The sequence below is a fragment of the Hippoglossus hippoglossus genome, chromosome 6 (assembly GCF_009819705.1).
Source record: "Hippoglossus hippoglossus isolate fHipHip1 chromosome 6, fHipHip1.pri, whole genome shotgun sequence".
In the NCBI taxonomy this organism is placed as follows: Eukaryota; Metazoa; Chordata; class Actinopteri; order Pleuronectiformes; family Pleuronectidae; genus Hippoglossus; species Hippoglossus hippoglossus.
In genome coordinates, this window is record NC_047156.1 from 3,162,055 (window position 1) to 3,179,396 (window position 17,342).

Below are 17,342 nucleotides of genomic sequence, written 5' to 3' on the forward strand. Positions count from 1 at the left end.
CACGAACCCAGTACAAAGTTAATGGAGGTGAGCTGGTTGTGTCCTGTGTGTATTAAACCTGGGTTCACCCTCAAATCCCAGCTCTGCCAGTGGGGAACTGAAACACCGAGCTGCACTGTTGTAGTTTTATTGTTCCAAAGGTCATTTCCTCTGGTTTTTTTTCATCCACAGCATCTTTGGACAATGGTTTTCTGTTCTGTTCTGTTCATCTCCACTGTACTTTGTTCTTAAAACAATTAGTCACCATGATTTACTGTCTGTTACCGCAAAACTCGTCCCACCAAGAAGATGCCAGAAGTTTCTACAACAAAAGACTAATTTAAAAAAACAAACAGCTGTTGTTTAAACCTTTGCTGTCCAAGCCGAAGTCACATGATCGCTTAAACTGTAGAAATCATCTAAACTCCTGCTGCAAGTCCCCTGGCCTGGACTATGAAGGGAGTTGAACATGTGCACGATAACGTTATCCGGCTTTTTTCTCATTTTGAAATGTTGTGAAATGAACATTTGCTCTATTTATTGATCTAGTTCTGTTGTGTCCTCTGTGTCAGGACGGCCCACGCGCAGGGAAAAGCAGAGGCAGCGGTGGGAGCGGCTCAGAAAGCCCAGGACGAGAGTCGCATGGCCAGGGTCACTGCCAAGCAGTTCTCCCCTTCCTTCCAGCACCCAGGAAACGGTGAGCGCACACACACACACACACACTCACATAGGCAGAGATATACACAACACGTGTGCCTACACATGTATGAGCAAATAAACGTGTGTGTGTGTGTGTGTGGGTTGTTGATAAAGGTCAGTGCCAACCACCCTCCAGCTTTGTGTCTCTGTCTTTGTCAGTCACATTCGTACAGCACTGCAGGTATCCAACCCACAAGAACATGCACCGTGAAACACACACACACACACACACACACACACACACACACACACACACACACACACACGCACAGACACACACACACTCTACATACAGAATGCTGCCTCTTGGACAGATCATTGGGTGTTATATAGCAGCATCTCTCTTATCATTTTCTTTGCCGATGACATTCTGTTGTGTTTCCTGTTGTATTGAGTTGTTTAAAACTGATGAGATCAAAATCAAAATGCAGCTACTCGTGTTCTAACAAGGAATTCACAGAGATCACACATCACAGCAGTTCTATCCTCTTTACACAATTCAATTCTGCATCCTTTTAAAAAACACTGGTCCTGACTTTTAAAGCCTTACAGGGTCCAACACGCTCTGACCTTTTCCTCCCTTATGCGGTCAACCGGCTCTTAGAACAGAAATGTCTGCTATTCCTCAAACCGGCAATAAAACCCGAGGACGGTGCCTTTTCGAGCTGTGGCCCCCACTTTATGGAATACTCGCCCCTTTAATGCTGCAATCCCTCGTCTCCTGTGACGTCTTTATGAAGCTTATTGTCTGAGTCTGCTACATTTTATCGATTGCTTTTTACTGACTTTCCCTTTGTGTCTGCGTTGTGTTTGTGTTCGCACTGATAGCTGTTGTGCTATCATGTCTTTCAAACAAGTAATCAGTGCTTCATGTCTTCACCTCCTCCCTGTTGTCTTTGTGATGTCTCTCGCAGGTATGGAGGTGCAGCGTCCCAAACGTCAAGTGTCCAGTGAGGTGGAGGGCGAGGGGTTGTCGAGTAGCGCCGGCACAGCCGATAGCCCAGATCTTTACGTGAAGAGTGCAGCCTCTGACGACCCCTCCAATGACGCAGCCACCCCTGACCTCAGTCCCCCTTCCTCCTCACCTCCTCACACTCCGCCTCCCCCGGCCCGGCCGACCCAGCGCACCAAGAGCGCCCGCTTCCACCGGCAGAGCGCTGTGGACCATGGAGACAAGGCGAAGGAGGCAGCAGAGAGGAGTGAGAAGGGTGGGGCTGGAGGGAAGACAGAGATCCAGGTGTTGATGGAGGGAGGTAGTGCAGGAGGTGAAGGCAGCGGAGGGGGAGTAGGGAAGGGGGAGTACCCGCGGGCCAACAGCTGGAGTGAGGACAAGAGGAGAGGGATGCTGTCAAAAGGAGGAGGCGTGGTCAGTGGACGTGGAGCGAGTCGGACCAACGGACACAAACACAGCTCCTCCAATCACAAGTCACGGGAGCACGGCTCATCCAATCACAGACAGGCCAGAGGGGACAGGTGGACGGAGTCGTCCTCGTCGGCCTCCTGGACGTCGGGGCACAGGGGCGTGCACAGCAGGGGGGGCCGGCTGCTGGAGCAGGACGAGGAGAAAATTAGTAACTACGAGATGGAGATGAAGCCTTTACAGCCCAGGGACTCCACTACCCACAAGCCCCATGGGCACGGGGAGGAGAGGCAGGGGCCCGCTCACGGAGAGGGGCGCTCGCACCCCGTGCAGCGACAGAGACACAAGAACCGTGACGGGAGGGAGGGGAGGGAAGGACGAGAGGGGAAGGAGGGCGGGAAAGACTCAGCGCACAAGCTGGACAGACCGGGGGAGAAGATGGATTCACGGCCTCTGCGCCGGGACCTCACCCTCTCCCCCCCTCTGAAGTCCTCACCCATCTCACAGGAGCAGCAGGACCAAAGCCTCACGCAGAGCAAAGGCAACTCGGTAAGACTCACACGGCACTAACAACTCTGTCATTAAGTTATTTTATACATTCACGTTGCAGAAAATCCTTATGAGAGAGTTTTAAGCCTGTTGCCAGGCCGACCGGCTCCGAGATGAATCGAGACCACGAAACATTTGATGCAGAGCAAAAGAAAATTGGAAACATAAAAAAAGCCAAAATTACAAGACTGCTTACATTACTATTTAAAGACTGAAGGAACTACGCATCCCATAATCCTTTGCCTTTGATCTCTCTGTTTTGGGTGGGGCCTTAGTCAAACAGCTAATTTGTTACAAACTGTTAGAGAGAAAGAAAATGCAGCGGTCAAATACAACATCAGTACTACAACACGTGCAGGTAATGAATGCAATGGCCTTTATTAATAATGCATCCTTGATTGCAATTCACGCAAAACGAGTGGAAACACAGGCTGGTTCACTCAGAAGCACCGAGGATCCAAGAACCTGGAACAGAACCGGATCAAGAACCAGATGTTATTTGCTGGAAAAGAGACTAAATAGTAAACGCAGTGAACGCAAAAATTTGTTAAACAACTATGAAGCTATTGCGATAGCGATTATCTTTCGCAACCAATTTAATAATTGACATAAAAACATTGATTCTAGCATCTTTGAATGTGATCAGTTGGAGCCTCTGCATGGCTGTTGGGCCGACATGTGTCACTGGACAGCAGCTGTATGGTGCATTTGTCATATCTGTCATGTCACTGCCACACATTGATTTGACTAAAAGGATTAGTTGCCCACTGTCATGAGGATACATCCCATCCCCAGTGACATAACACAATGTTATCCCACATATTAAGATAATCCTGGTTGGGAGAGGCACCGCGTTTAACCTTGTGAAATAAAGAAAGATCTTTTTGTGCTATGAGCGAGCAGGGGCAGGATTACACCGTTATAATATAGTGTTTTGGCTACGTCTTGGTTCGGGCCGGTGGACGGACACAACCACAGTAATCCTGGATGATAATACGGCCGCAGCATTAGCTAATGAAACCAACAGGAAAGTCGGCAGCAAGTGAAAACCACATATTGAATATATACGCTACAGACGTGTGTATACACTGAGCACATTCTAAACACACACACACACACACACACACACACACACACACACACACACACACACATACATGCACAATTTAGTATGTGTAGACTGTTAAATATAGTTCATCACAACTTGTTCATGTGCTTGAAACAATGTGATGACTCTGAGTTAAGTTGGTTATCTAACACACACACACACACACACACACACACACACACACACACACACACACACACACACACACACACACACACACACACACACACACACACAGACCTCAGCGGTCCTCTGTGCACCTTAGTAACAGCAGATTGGCAAACTAGCCCCTTCCTCACAGACGGCCCCCTATTGGTTAACCAGCGCTCTGTTGCTAGGGAACAGCTTATGCCTGGCTTCAACAGCGGCCAATCGGTGGGCGTCTGTCAGTGACAAGGAGGTGAGGGTGAGTGGAGGTGGGGTGCTTGTGTGTGTGTGTGTGTGTGTGTGTGTGTGTGTGTGTGTGTGTGTGTGTGTGTGTGTGTGTGTGTGTGTGTGTGTGTGTGTGTGTGTGTGTGTGTGAGTTTGTGTGTGTGTGTGTGTGTGTGTGTGTGTTTGCAGCTGCAGAGGAGCAAGTGAGATTTGTGTAAGACAGGTTCACAGCATACACAGATACTGTCACACTTAGATAAATATACACAGGGAGCGCAACGGAAACCATGTGAACACGGGTGACACACACACACACACACACACACACACACACACACACACACACACACACACACACACACACACACACAAAGGTCCTCCTAAATCAATCCATCTGATGAACTCTATTTATACTGTGCGTGTCATGCAGGATTGCCCATGCTAAAGAAACAATAAAAAAAGATGCGTACTCTGTGACAGTATCCTGTGCAGCATGAAACCTCTGTACCAAAATAGCACCGCACCTCCGTGTCAACTCAAAGACATCAACTAGTCGTCATCACGGAACACAGAGATGCTCGTAATTACAGCAAGATGTGTCCCGAGACGACCGAACCTTCCCTGGCCCGCAGTAACATCACTTAACACGATGACAGTGAGATCTAAGAATTGAAATTACAATTAAATATGAGTCGTGGCTTTGCGGGTAAACCAGTGACTTTAAGATACGCACATCTTAAAGATTTCAAGGGAAAATGTCAACACATTGTGCAGCTGGAGGATCAGAGGCACTAGAACCTGTTTCTCCAGTGGTTTTTAGGACATAGATATAGTTGCTTTTTAAGAAGCAGTGCAGTGTCTGTTTGGAAAGGGCTGTTTTCTTGGCCTGTGGAGATGCTGGTTGCAGATTTCTATCTGAAACTGTTAAAGCGACCTGAGCAGCAAGTAAAGACCTGCTGCACAACTTTAAAACTAAATATCCAGCTTTAATGACGGATCATGGAACAACTGAAAGGACGGTGCAAGATGAATGAACGGATTTGCAGGAATACATAGTTCAATGAGTTACTTCAAACCCAAGAGCAGAATCTGAATATGTACAAAGAAGAATCCGTGTGTGTGTGTGAACAGTGTGTCCTCTCAGACTGGTCAGCACATTTCGGCTGCTCTGCAGTTTATCTAAATCTTTCATTAGGAGGCCACAATAGGAAAGATTACAGTGAAGAGCTCTATTGTGATGAAAGTGCGCAAAAGGTCTCTGTGTCTGTGTCAGAGATATGTCTGTTGAACACTTTTGCAGTATTTTCTAAAATGATGGTGACATGTTTTACGAGAGCATCAGAATTTAGATTAGGATAGATGTGGTCTTTAATCAGTTGTAGAAAAGTTTGTGCCATTAAAAGGGTAAAAATGACAAGTACACTTAGCTAGTTTACCAGTTGGGACAGAAAGTATTCAGTCCAGTAGCTTAAGGATGATTCTACATCTCACTGTTTTCATCTAGTGCCAATGTTCAATACCAAGCCAGAAAGAAGTGTGCTCTTAATGCGAGGCAAAGTTTAAACTACCTTTCTGATAATTTTACTTTAAAAGGTGCTGTAAAGGTAAAAAGCTGACATCCCGAGAAGAAAGTGCATTAAAACGGTGCTAATGGTGGAATTGGACACCGAACGAGCAGTCGCACATTTACTGGGTTTATATTTAACCTGATCTTTGGTTTCCCTGAAGAGTTCTGCTCTGCGCTCTGTGCGTTTCTCAGGATTTACTCACCAGGGGGATTAAGAATAAATCAGCTCTGTTGTAGAAAAGTAAATAACATTCAGTATTTTTATTGTCAAGTCTGAAATCACTTAGTCACACTGGAGGACTGAAGAAACACAGTAATTGTAGAAAATTTCCGAGCGCTATATGAGTCACTGCCGCGTGAAATTGATTGATATAATAATACATTACTATAGAACATGGATATAAATAAATGTAAGGAGGCAATAATGTGCTTAAATCCATCAACATTAAACTCCCACACCTTCATTTATTTCCCCCCCAAAACGAATGAGGTAAGGTAGAGTTAGTGGGAGGCAGCCAATCATTTCATTTGGTCGTGTTTATTACCTGCGAGGGCCACAGACATTGACTTTTTTATTTTTTCAGATGACTTTATTTATTGATGTCTTGCACAGGAAGAGGATTTCAACAAAGAAAATAAAAAGTGTTTCAGAAACAAATCACCAACATCTAACAGTAAAAACCACATATAACCTCTAACTCTGGGCAAGAAGGAAAAAAGGAACCAGCATTAAGATCTGAGAGTTTTCAAATGATTTAATCACTCAAAATACTAATTGTGAATGATTATGTTATTTTGTACAAATTAAATAATTAGATTGAAAAATAATCTAATTATTCGGTAATCAACCAATCACTTGAAACCACAGGAAATGTTTTATGAATATTTCTATGGCAGTAAAACAGCATGTGCGGCTATATAAATTATAAATCATAAATTTCTCTCACTGAATGGATTGAGAAAAAGCAGATGATCAGAGGATTTCATCCACCTGTGGTCCGGTAATCACTGTGACACAGATCTGAGATAAGCCTATCACCAGGTTCATCGGCAGAAACCTCGTTAGCAGCCGCTCTGGACACGTTCAGTTACAACAATGTTGCACTAATGCAGCTAAACATCAGTGTGTAATGTTACTGAAGCCTCGTCCTCCCACTGCAGCTCCCGTTCAAATTATTTTCAGATTTAGACGTAATTAAAAACCGAGTTCCTCTCAATCGATGTTAATACCAGTAAAACAAGATTCTACATGGGGTTGGAAAAAAAAAACTGCTGCATCAATGAGAATGTAAGTGAATATACTGGTTTCACCTGGAGTGGACAGGCGGTCAGAACGACTGGCCTTCACCCACACGACCCAGGTTGTCACCCAGCATCTGCTGAAGTGTCACTGAGCAAGACACTGACTCTGCACCAGCTGCAGGCTGCTGCTCTGCAGCCGAGCCTGACCTCTGACCTCTCTGTCAGAGAAGGTGGGCTTCCCTGTGGGATCGACACAGGATTGAATCTTTATTTTAAATGATTATTATTTATCATAAGATGCAAATTGCTCCTTCAAACCTGCAGTGCGTACATATGTCGTCATTGCTGCTCAGTCACTTTTCCATTTACTTCTTTTATTGGATGTGCATAAATAACCAGTAACACAATGAAGAACTCGTACTTATCAAACTATTAAAGCAGAAAGTACTTTATTTGTAAGTAAAACATTAAAATCTAAGAAACCTCAGGCATCTTTTGAAGTGATGGCAAAATATCATCAAGATAAGTGACATGTTAACAGAGGAAACTTTGTAATAAGCTATAGAAAAAGCTTTTTATTCATGTTTCATTTGAAAAAATCTGGCATTAATTTGTCAGTGTCAAAGTACTTAATTGTCCTTATTGTGAAATATCTCTTGATATCTCTGACAGACCAGTTTTTTAATTTTCATTATGTAATCCATATTAATGTACTGCATGTATTCAAACATTGTAAATGTATCAGATTGTTGTTACATATGTTGGTGCAGAAAAAAAAGACTGAATAGAAGGTTGTTCTTTTTCAAACTTTGGGGTAAATGTCTACTTCAGCTCTGAGTATATATATATGTGATTAGTCATGTGACCACTTTAAAGCTGCAGTGAATGTAAATAGTTCAAACTGCAACCAGCATCACCACAGAACAAACAAACAGGCAGTAGTTTTACTTTCTCTTCAGTTAATCTTACTGTTCTGTTTATCATATTTGTTAAGTTAATTAAAATGTATTGGCTGTTTCATTCTTCGTCGAGTATAAAGGATTGTGTGTATATTTGTATGTGTTAGATATACTGTGTGTGTGTGTGTGTGTGTGTGTGTGTGTGTGTGTGTGTGTGTTCTTATTATTGACATGCTCCCCTTGTCTCTCTCTCTCCCACGCAGGCCTACAGCTCTTTCCTGGTTGTCATGGTGATCCTGCTCAACATCGGAGTGGCTATTTTGTTTATTCACTTTTTTATTTAAAGACAGCACTGCTTTCAGAGTCAGCCTATCTATGCTACAACAACTATAAATTCATATGAGTGTCATGTCGAATCTGCCGCCCCTCCGTGCTCCTGGTGAAAGGACTGCAACCCGGCTGGAGCTCGACCAGGACCGAGGAGCGGCGCCGCCATCGCTGGTCCGGCTGCAAAGAAGTGGATGAAAGAGGGGTGAACCGGCCCAGAGGGAGATAACGTAGTCCAGGAAATGGACTTGAGTGAGCTTCAGTAGTTCACCGATAGACTCAAGTGAGCTGAAGCGGTTCGATTCCCCGGCCACTGAGACGTCTGCTTCCACTGTCTGCAGACAGGACTGACGAGACAGACTTTTTCATCTTCAAATCATAGTTTTCAACAGATTTGTAACTTCTAATTTATTTATTAACATTTTATCTCATGTACAATATGTTGATGGATATATTTATTTTGTAACCCTCCACCCCTCTTTATATGACTCCTGCCTTTTGGTTCCTTCCACCTGCCCAGGTGCCTGCCCAGGTGTTGTTACTGATGGTTCAACGTCTGTGTGTGTGTGTATGTGTGTGTGTGTGTGTGTGTGTTGCTTGAGCTGCCAAGTGTGCGCTGCCTGGATACATGGTTGGTTGATGGCTCCCTGTCCACCCACGCACAACACGTACTTGTACTTCCAGCTTTGAGAGGACATTTGTTGGCATCATATATTCCCTGGCCCCTCACTCTAACCTCACAACGGAATGCCAAGCCTCAACCGTTATGCTGTGTTCACACCGAATGAGATTGTGTTGCGTTACTCGCCCAAGTTTCGCCCCAGGTTCGTTTGTGTTCACGCCCACTACTCCTGTTAGCAACATAAGTAAACAACAACCAAATATTCGCCCGTTCTCCTCCAGAAAAGAGGAGAGGAGGACAACTGACTGAACTGACAGCAGTTGCTGCGTTGTACAAGCCAGCGTCATTGTGTGTGCGTCCACGAGACCATCCAGAGACGCACACAGCTCGGGGAATTTCACCCTCTCCTCCAGGAGAAAGTAATCTCAGTGCGCAAAAAAAATAGGCTTCACGTTTGATGTGAATGCATCATAACACTAACCCTAATCCAAACCTATTTCTCACCCAAGCCAAGTCTTAACCCTCAAACAGAACTTTGAATTTGTGAGGACCGGCCAAAATGTCCTCACTTGTCCAAAGTGTCCTCACTTTGTAGGGTCTAATAGCATGGTCCTCACATAGATAGAAGTACAAGTCCACACACACACACACACCGTGCATCCACCCAGTCCCTCTCAGTCACTGGTCCTCGCTCTTCATCTTGTGTAGGGAGTAAGAAAGAGTGTGTGTGTGTGTCTGATTTTGTGTGTGTGTGTGTACATGTACTAATGTGTGCATCTCTGCATTCTGTATATATACAGCATAACAGCAGTGTACATGTGTGTGAATGGATTTTTTGTACAGATAGCGAATGTGTTTGCACCTGTAACAACCTTCATTGTATTTCATTGTATCAACCTTCATCAGTGTGTGCGTGTGCGTGTGTGTGTGTGCATGTGTGTGTGCATGTGTGTGTGTGTGTGTGTGCATGTGTGTGTGTATGTGTGCCTGTGTGTGCGTGTGTGTGTGTGTGTGTGCGTGTGTGTGTGTATGTGTGCCTGTGTGTGCGTGTGTATGTGTGCCTGTGTGTGTGTGTGTGTGTGTGTGTGCGTGTGTGTGTGTATGTGTGTTTGTGTGGTCTCCAAGTGGCTCAGTGGCCTTTCACGCTGTTCATGAACTTTGCGAGAGCATCTCATGAAGACACAGTCACTGCTCATCCACATCCAGCCAACTAGCATCAGCTGACAGCTGTGCTCGCTCGGTCTCTCCCTCCCACTCTCTCCCACCTCCACACACACGCACACACACACACACACACAAACACACACACACACACACACACACACACACACACACACACAGACGGACCACTCAGAGATGGAGCTTCCTCTGAGTTGGTGGTAGTTCACTGATGACCGTCCTTGGCAAAGACCTGCGCCCACTTCACCACCAGCAGAAGCATTTAGACAAAATTCTCCCTTTAGTGAAGAGTGAGTAACACAAACGCGGCTTAAAAGACAAAATGGCTTTGATAACTCACCGTCTCCTACTGCTTCTCTCAAAACATAACCTGAAGACATCATCTTTTATACTTTACTTGCATGATGTCGGAATAAACTCACTTGTCGCCACCTGCCTTGCTTTTGTAGTGCCAATTGATAAAACTACAACAATGCATGCGTATGTACTTTAATATCTTATTTGTGCGTTGAATCTGAGAATCCAAAACTCTTCAGGAGCACATGCGACACGTTACGTTTTGATCGGAGCAGTAACAGGAGATTAAAACAGCAGCAACAACGTGAAACTCGCTGCAGAACGTTTGGAGATAATATTAAATGAAATGATGTGAGTCTGTTGTAGCGTCGTGGGCGGCAGGAGCCAGGATGGAGGTCGGGATTTACTGCCTCCACTCCTCAGCTTCTCCTCCACCTGTCCAGGACCATCAGTGAAAAGAAAACCGTCACAAACACCTTTAACAATTTGTCTGTTTCCAACTGAAGACACTGGGTTTCTCCTGAGTCTCTCTAACCCATCTGGCAGACCAACCTCTGTTTGTTTGCATGTGTGCACATGGATGCTCATCGAAGTGTGTGAACATGTGTGTGTATCTCCCTCCTTCCATGTGATGGGATGGGGCGGCTGAGCCTGTTGCCCTTGGTAACAACTTACAGCGGGCAGGGAGAGTACCGCTGTTGTTTTTTCTTTCTGTCCGACAGCGTTTCTCAAAGTATGGATCGGAACTCAAACCCAGCAGCGGGTTCGTTTCTGGCGTTTCACCACATTATTACAACAGTTCCGTAACGTGCCTGCATCGTGAGAGGCCGAACATTGACACGTTTATTTATCATTTTGGGTCCCAGACAGAAACAGGTTTGAGAAGCTCTTCTGTACGACATCAGCCTGGTGACAAAGCCCTGCGCCACCACCCCCTTAGTCTGCAGCATGCTACAGCATGCCAAGCTCTCTCTCTATAGTTTCACTCTTCTTTCTTTCTTTCTTTCTTTCTTTCTTTCTCTTTCTTTCTTTCTTTCTTTATGTTTCTGGGAATTACTCTGTTTTGTTTTTGAGTTGTGTGGAGAAAATAATGAAAGTGTTGGAAAGAAAACGACTTGTGGCTCTTGTGTTTTTTTTATCTCTGTGCGTGCGTGTGTTTGTGGTTCAGTTATAACCTACATTGTGGGGACCTAAATCAGTCACACTATGGGGACTTGTCTTCCTTTTGAGAACAGGAAGTCCACACGAGGTAAATCATTAGGTTAAGGTGAAGATGTGTTTTTAAGGTTAGGTTAAGGTTTAGGTAAGTAGTAGGTATGGTTAAGGTCAGAGTAAGTCTTCAGGAAATCTATATAACGCCCTCTGAAGTCATGGAGATGTGTGTGTGTGTGTGTGTGTGTGCGTGTGTGTGTGTGTGTGTGTGTGTGTGTATGTGTGTGTGTGTGTGTGTGTGTGTGCGTGCATTAGGCACCATCCTCGATGCAGAGAGGGCGTGGTACCACCCTGGTTGAGAGGCAGGGATGTGGTTGCCATGGCAACATTAAGTGAATTTTCCTGTTTCCTCATGTGTCTGCACAACGTAGTTGGGTAGGGGCAGGGCGTGTTCGTTGAGGGGGCGGAGTTTACCACTGGAGACCAACGTTGTCAATGAACTGATGAGATGATAAGGGGGGGGGAGCAGACACACACACACACACACACACACACACAGATGTGGATTATTTTTAGAGAGTGACGTGTTCGTCACCTGTGTGCAGACATGCTCAGACAGGTTCATGTGGAGGATGCAACAACTCACGTGCTGCTGCATCAACTTCTTCATACACTGACTGCGACATGGCCTTATGACGCCATCCTCCGGTCACAGCTATGAACTACACTACATGACAATGAGGGGTTTGCACAATACGTCCAAACATTATATCAAGATAAACACTTTCATATATTCGATAAATGTTGTTGTATTAAATCAGTTGAACAATGAATCTATTGATTTAAATTTAGTGGCTACAATTTTGAAGTATTAATGTTTGAGTTTAATTTGGGAAAAAAACGTTTCATACTTAAGGATTTGGTGCTTTTTTTTAATCAACTTAAACTAGGGCTGGACGATATGACCAAAAATTATATCATCATAAAAATATTCATATCAGTCAATATTGATAATTATCATAATGAATGTCACATTATTATTTCTGATAAGTGTTTACACAGATTTTTTTTTTAATGAAAAACTTGCACTTGATAAAGAGCAAAACATTTTACAAATCTGAGGTTGATCAATGTGTTCAAAGCTCCTCACCTGTTTGCACAATGCATTATACATTATATCAATATGTTTATATATTGAATCTTTGTTAAATTCCAATTTATGACAATTATATTGAGATAATTCTTGATATTGTTATATGGCCCAGCGCAAATATAACTGTGACAATTAATGAGCTCTTTCTAACTCTAATTACCATCGTCAACTGTGATGTGGAAAAAGATACAAATTTGTTGCACTTATATATATTGCACTTTGTAGTTTGGCTTTTTTGAAGCTTATGTACTTACATGATTCTTATTGTTCTGGCTTTGTACCCTCATGGTTGAATGTAAGTCGCTTTGGATAAAAGCATCAGCTACGTAAATGATATGTTCTGTAATGTGATGTTATTACTGTGTAGGGTAATTGCTGCTGCCATGTAGAACATTAAGAATATTTTAAGTGAATCACAGGCCTGAATGTCATGAAGTTACACAACCACATCTCTTCACTACACCAAAAACTACATAACAATAATGACAATCATAATAATAATCAAAGACACTTTACAGGATTGGCAAAAAAACAGAAGGCAGCTTAAAACAAATAACTATATAATAACATCTTTTCACAACACTAAAAACTATATAACAATACTTCTACTACTACTAAAAATAATAAGACACTTAACATGATTTAAAAAACAGAATGCACACGAAAACAAATAACTGTGAATATGAAATACATCATAATCACACATTTCTACAGTCTTAATACCCATTAATTTACACTTTAAATGTTTATTTTTATTGCTCTATACACTAATTATCACAGAGTGTTTTTAATTCTTCCAGTATCTTAGTGTAAAAACTCTAATCCACGTGTATCTGGCGCTTTAAAGCTCCAGTAACTAAAGCTGAGAAATGTATGAGCGCATGAGAGAAAGATGTGGAAAAGCAGGGCGGTGTTTATCCCTCTGAGCCAATCACGAGAGAGGGATTGATGACAGACGGGGCTCGCAGCCAATCAGAGCAGAGATCTCAGTTTTTTCCCCCTGCAGCCTGAGTTGGGATAATGTTAAACACAGCTGTTTTTTTAATCGACTTCAGGACTCATGGAGACAACATCTGACTTTTAAGCCGAACTGATCGGTGAGGTTCTGGGTCCACAGCGGGGGTTGGTGAGCTCATGTCTGGGTCATGTTGTAAAAATGTCTCCTCCAGCAGCAGCAGCCTTGTTTTTAAACTTTAACCCCGGCGGCTCTGACGCGCAGGCGGAGGAGACCTGGTGGCGGCTCCGCGCACCAACTTCAGGGGGAGCATGAGGAGCAGCTCCGCGGGAGGAGTTCGTTGTGTGGAGGGGCTGCTCCGACCAGAAAACCCCGAGAGTCTCCTTGAATGAGGCGGCGTGTTCTCACCTCCTCCTCCTCCTCCTCCACCTCCACCACCACCACCACCAGGCTGCAGGAAGAGGCTCCGAGGTCCCACCGGCGGAGGGGGACTCGGCGGAGCGACTCCAGACTTCCGCGCTGGAAGTAGGACAGTGGAGCGGACAGGCCCGCGGCTCGGGCCGCCTGCAGGGAAGCGAACTGCTGCTTCTTCAGCGGGGGGAACAACCAGTGAGAGTGAGTTCCAGCCTCGGTCCGTGACTCCAGAGAAAGTTGAGAAAAGAAGCCCAGAGTTTATGGCCACTTGAGTGCGCAATTACGCACGCCTACGTAGTCTGCACACGCGCTCCCTTTGTTGTGGAGCTGACTCTCAGCTGAAAGTGACATTTTGACTCCAGCTGTGGTCGATCCAGCTGCTGTCAAGGTGGGTGTATGAGGATGGTGGAGAGCCGCAGCTGTGTCCAGAGGGAGGGGGTGTACCGCTGGTTCTCCTCCCTCACCTCAGCCCAGAGAGCCGAGTTCCTGTGCGGGCTGCTGGACCTCTGCGTGCCCATCGAGCTGCGCTTCCTCGGCTCCTGCCTGGAGGACCTGGCCCGCAAGGACTACCACTCCCTCCGGGACGCGGAGATCAAGGCCAACAACCCCGCGGACCTGTCGGGCCTCACCAACATCACCGACGAGGTGGTGCGCAGCAAACTGCTCGTGTCCCTCGCCCTGCTCGGCTCGGACAACCGGGAGGCCGCGGGGGTCCTGTACCGGACGCTGACCCACACGGACACGGTGATTAATAACTATGGGCTGGCGCTGAACGACGGGAGAACCGAGGAGCAGTTTCTGCTGCTGTTCACCATGGCCTCCAACCACCCGGCCTTCAGCTTCCACCAGAAGCAGGTGCTGAGGCAGCAGCTCAGCCAGATCCAGGACATCCTGCAGGTGAGAGGGACTGATGCTCAGCAAGGGGTCACGTCAGGGGTCATCGGCTGACCTCACCTCTATTCAGCCTTTAACACTTGTTCTTCAAGTGAACAAATCCTCCTGTTTCAGATCAAATCCTTTAAAGCAGAGGTGATCTGTTCATTTCCCAGATAGAACATATTCCAGGGACCTTGGAATTTCCCTTATTGGAATAATTTAACATATATAACAAGATTTTACTTCTACTTAGTTATGTGAAAGATCAACTCAAGAGAAATGTCTCAGAAGATATAAGACAAAAACATTTTTTATTAAGCCGACACAGAATACCTATAAATTATGCTAAGTTTCATGGAAACTTTTCCTGGACCCCCAGGCAGTGTCACACGGACCCCTGGACGACATGGAGCTGCCTTTGAGAACCGCTGCTTTAAAGAAATCATTTAATTGGAAATACTTGGAAACAAGTTTAAATTTGAAATCACAGATGTAGCTTCAATACACAGCACAGAGTATTAAAGGAAATTACCTGCCACCTCTTATGCAGATATAGACAAATAATAATAGTTATAACTTTATTTATAAATGGACGTTACAAAGATCTTTACAATGAGGACAAATAAAGAGAATAATAAAAGACGCCAAAGACGAGAAGCAAGTGAATACAATGCCATTTAAAAATCAAAGACAGCTAATGATATAATACTACATCATTTAAAAGTATTAGCAAAAAAAGCCAAGTAAAAAGTAAAAAAATAACGTGTTCTGTATCATATGAGGAGTTTACTTCTACAAGAGAGTCAACATTTAGATGCTCTGACACAGAACTTGTGTTTAACAACGATGGATATGAACCTAAATGATCCTATTATCTATAAAAATCACTTCGCCTGTACAGTATGTGGAAACCGGCTGTTTCAGGTGAGATGACAAACAAAATAGTCTACAAGTAAAAGTCCAATGACTTGAGAATGTGATGAACCACTGTCTGATCAAAGAGGCGATGAAGCAGATGAAGCTCTGACGACGTGTCACCAGCAGCAGGTCTCTGGTCCCTGGTGAGTTTTTCATCATCGCAGCAGGTGAAACACAAACCTGCACAGGAAACTTGTTACAAACGAGTTTCACGTTCACACGTTCCACCAAAATTACAGGTGCGACTCAGTCAATGACAGACTGCATGTTAACACAACAGACCTCAGTCATGTGTTAGACCAGGAGGGAACAGAGTCAATTACACGTTTGTAGGAGAAAACTGAGGATGAGGAGCAGCTGAGGTCAGATTCAGATCACGTTGTGGTTATTGGACTCAACAAGAAGACAGAAGGATTTCTGGAAACTCTATATATTACTTGTTTTATAATACTTACCTGTTGTATTTATAATAATAATAAATAGAAACTGTATTTCTATTGCGCCTTTCAAAACATACAATAAAATATAAGGTAGCAAATCATAGAAAAGCCAGATCCTACTCAGCAATGCAATAAATCAAATTAGATACAAGAACAGTATTAAAACAATAAAATCTAAATATTTTAATATATTCTACCCTTTTGGCAGCAGCTGTGACTTCAAGGCTCTTAAAGCGGAAGTAGAACAGCAGAACTCAGCCAATCAAATTACGTTCACGCAAATCTGGTCCTGTCTCACATCAAACATCAGGACGAGTCTGGAGCGAGGAGGCAGGGGATGGACCTGGTCTGTGTTCATCTTGGTTTGGAGTTTATTTCCTGTTTACTATTTATGGTTAGCTAGCACGGCACGTTAGCATGAAAGCCGGCTATGTTGTGTGTCACGAGCGGGAAACTGTCGTTGTCACTATGACGATCGTGTCAGCTCCAAGCGTCAGACACACCCACTCTCAATGTGTTGAGGAAAGACTTAGGATTTATCGTGACGAGGGGAAATTAATCACTAATAAGTTTTAATCTTTAAGGAGACATATATTATCATATTCAGCTTCATAATGTTAATTAGTGTTATTGCTTGAAAAGGTCAACCTGCATCACTTTCCTCAAACTGCTAGCTCTGTCTCTTTAAGGCCCACCTCCTCATAAAGCCCAGTCTGCTCTGATTGGCCAGCTGGTCCACTCTGTTGTGATTGGTCAACCCCTTCCAGCACTTGTCAGAATCAGAATCAGAAATGTTTTATTGATCTCAGTCGGAAATTGTGTTTGTCACAATCGGCCTCCAATCTGGCTTGACCTGGCTTCGTTAGGGGGCGTGTCAGAGTAGCTATGCAAACATCTCTAGGTGGCAGCCATATTTGTAGTCTCACTGCACCTGTTGGTTGTTGCAGGTGAGCAGTGGAGGCTCAGCAGAGGCTCAAGCAGCCGCGCCTGTCGGGGAACGAGCTGCTGCTGGTTACCATCAGCCACTTCACCACTATCACCCTCCCAGCACGTCCCTGCCTCTGGCCTCGCTGTCCCCCGCCGCACGCTCCCTGCCTGACGCCGGCGCCACCTACCTGCCTCGGTCCGCCTGCCGACCCTGCCTCATGCACTGCACCTGCGGGCACAGGGTAGGAAGCAACGCAACCAGAAATGTGTTCACGTGCATTAACAGTAGAGGAAGCTGCAGTTTCAT

At 44.6% G+C, this 17,342-nt stretch overlaps 2 protein-coding genes across 6 annotated transcripts in view; both read left to right on the forward strand.

Moving 5' to 3' along the window:
• Positions 1–17,342, forward strand: part of jph3 (junctophilin 3) — a 45,265-nt gene that overhangs the window by 22,829 nt on the left and 5,094 nt on the right. Inside the window, exons 4-7 of one of the 3 annotated variants that reach the window (XR_004614232.1) lie at positions 552–676; positions 1,593–2,587; positions 8,039–9,473; positions 11,577–11,600. Coding sequence is in view for 1 of the 3 variants with exons in the window: in XM_034589344.1 (XP_034445235.1) it covers positions 552–676; positions 1,593–2,587; positions 8,039–8,119 (1,201 nt within the window). In the remaining 2 variants the exon portion in view is untranslated. Of the gene's footprint in view, positions 1–551; positions 677–1,592; positions 2,588–8,038; positions 9,706–11,576; positions 11,601–17,342 lie in introns of those variants that run through there. The other 2 variants (XR_004614231.1, XM_034589344.1) reach the window with 2 other exon arrangements.
• The window catches only part of zcchc14 (zinc finger, CCHC domain containing 14), a 19,643-nt gene continuing 15,495 nt past the window's right edge, over positions 13,195–17,342 (forward strand). The window contains exons 1-2 of one of the 3 annotated variants that reach the window (XM_034589342.1): positions 13,195–14,771; positions 17,056–17,277. In XM_034589342.1, coding sequence (XP_034445233.1) covers positions 14,271–14,771; positions 17,056–17,277 — 723 coding nt within the window. In that variant the 5' untranslated portion in view covers positions 13,195–14,270. The remainder of the gene's footprint in view (positions 14,772–17,055; positions 17,278–17,342) is intronic. The other 2 variants (XM_034589341.1, XM_034589343.1) reach the window with 2 other exon arrangements.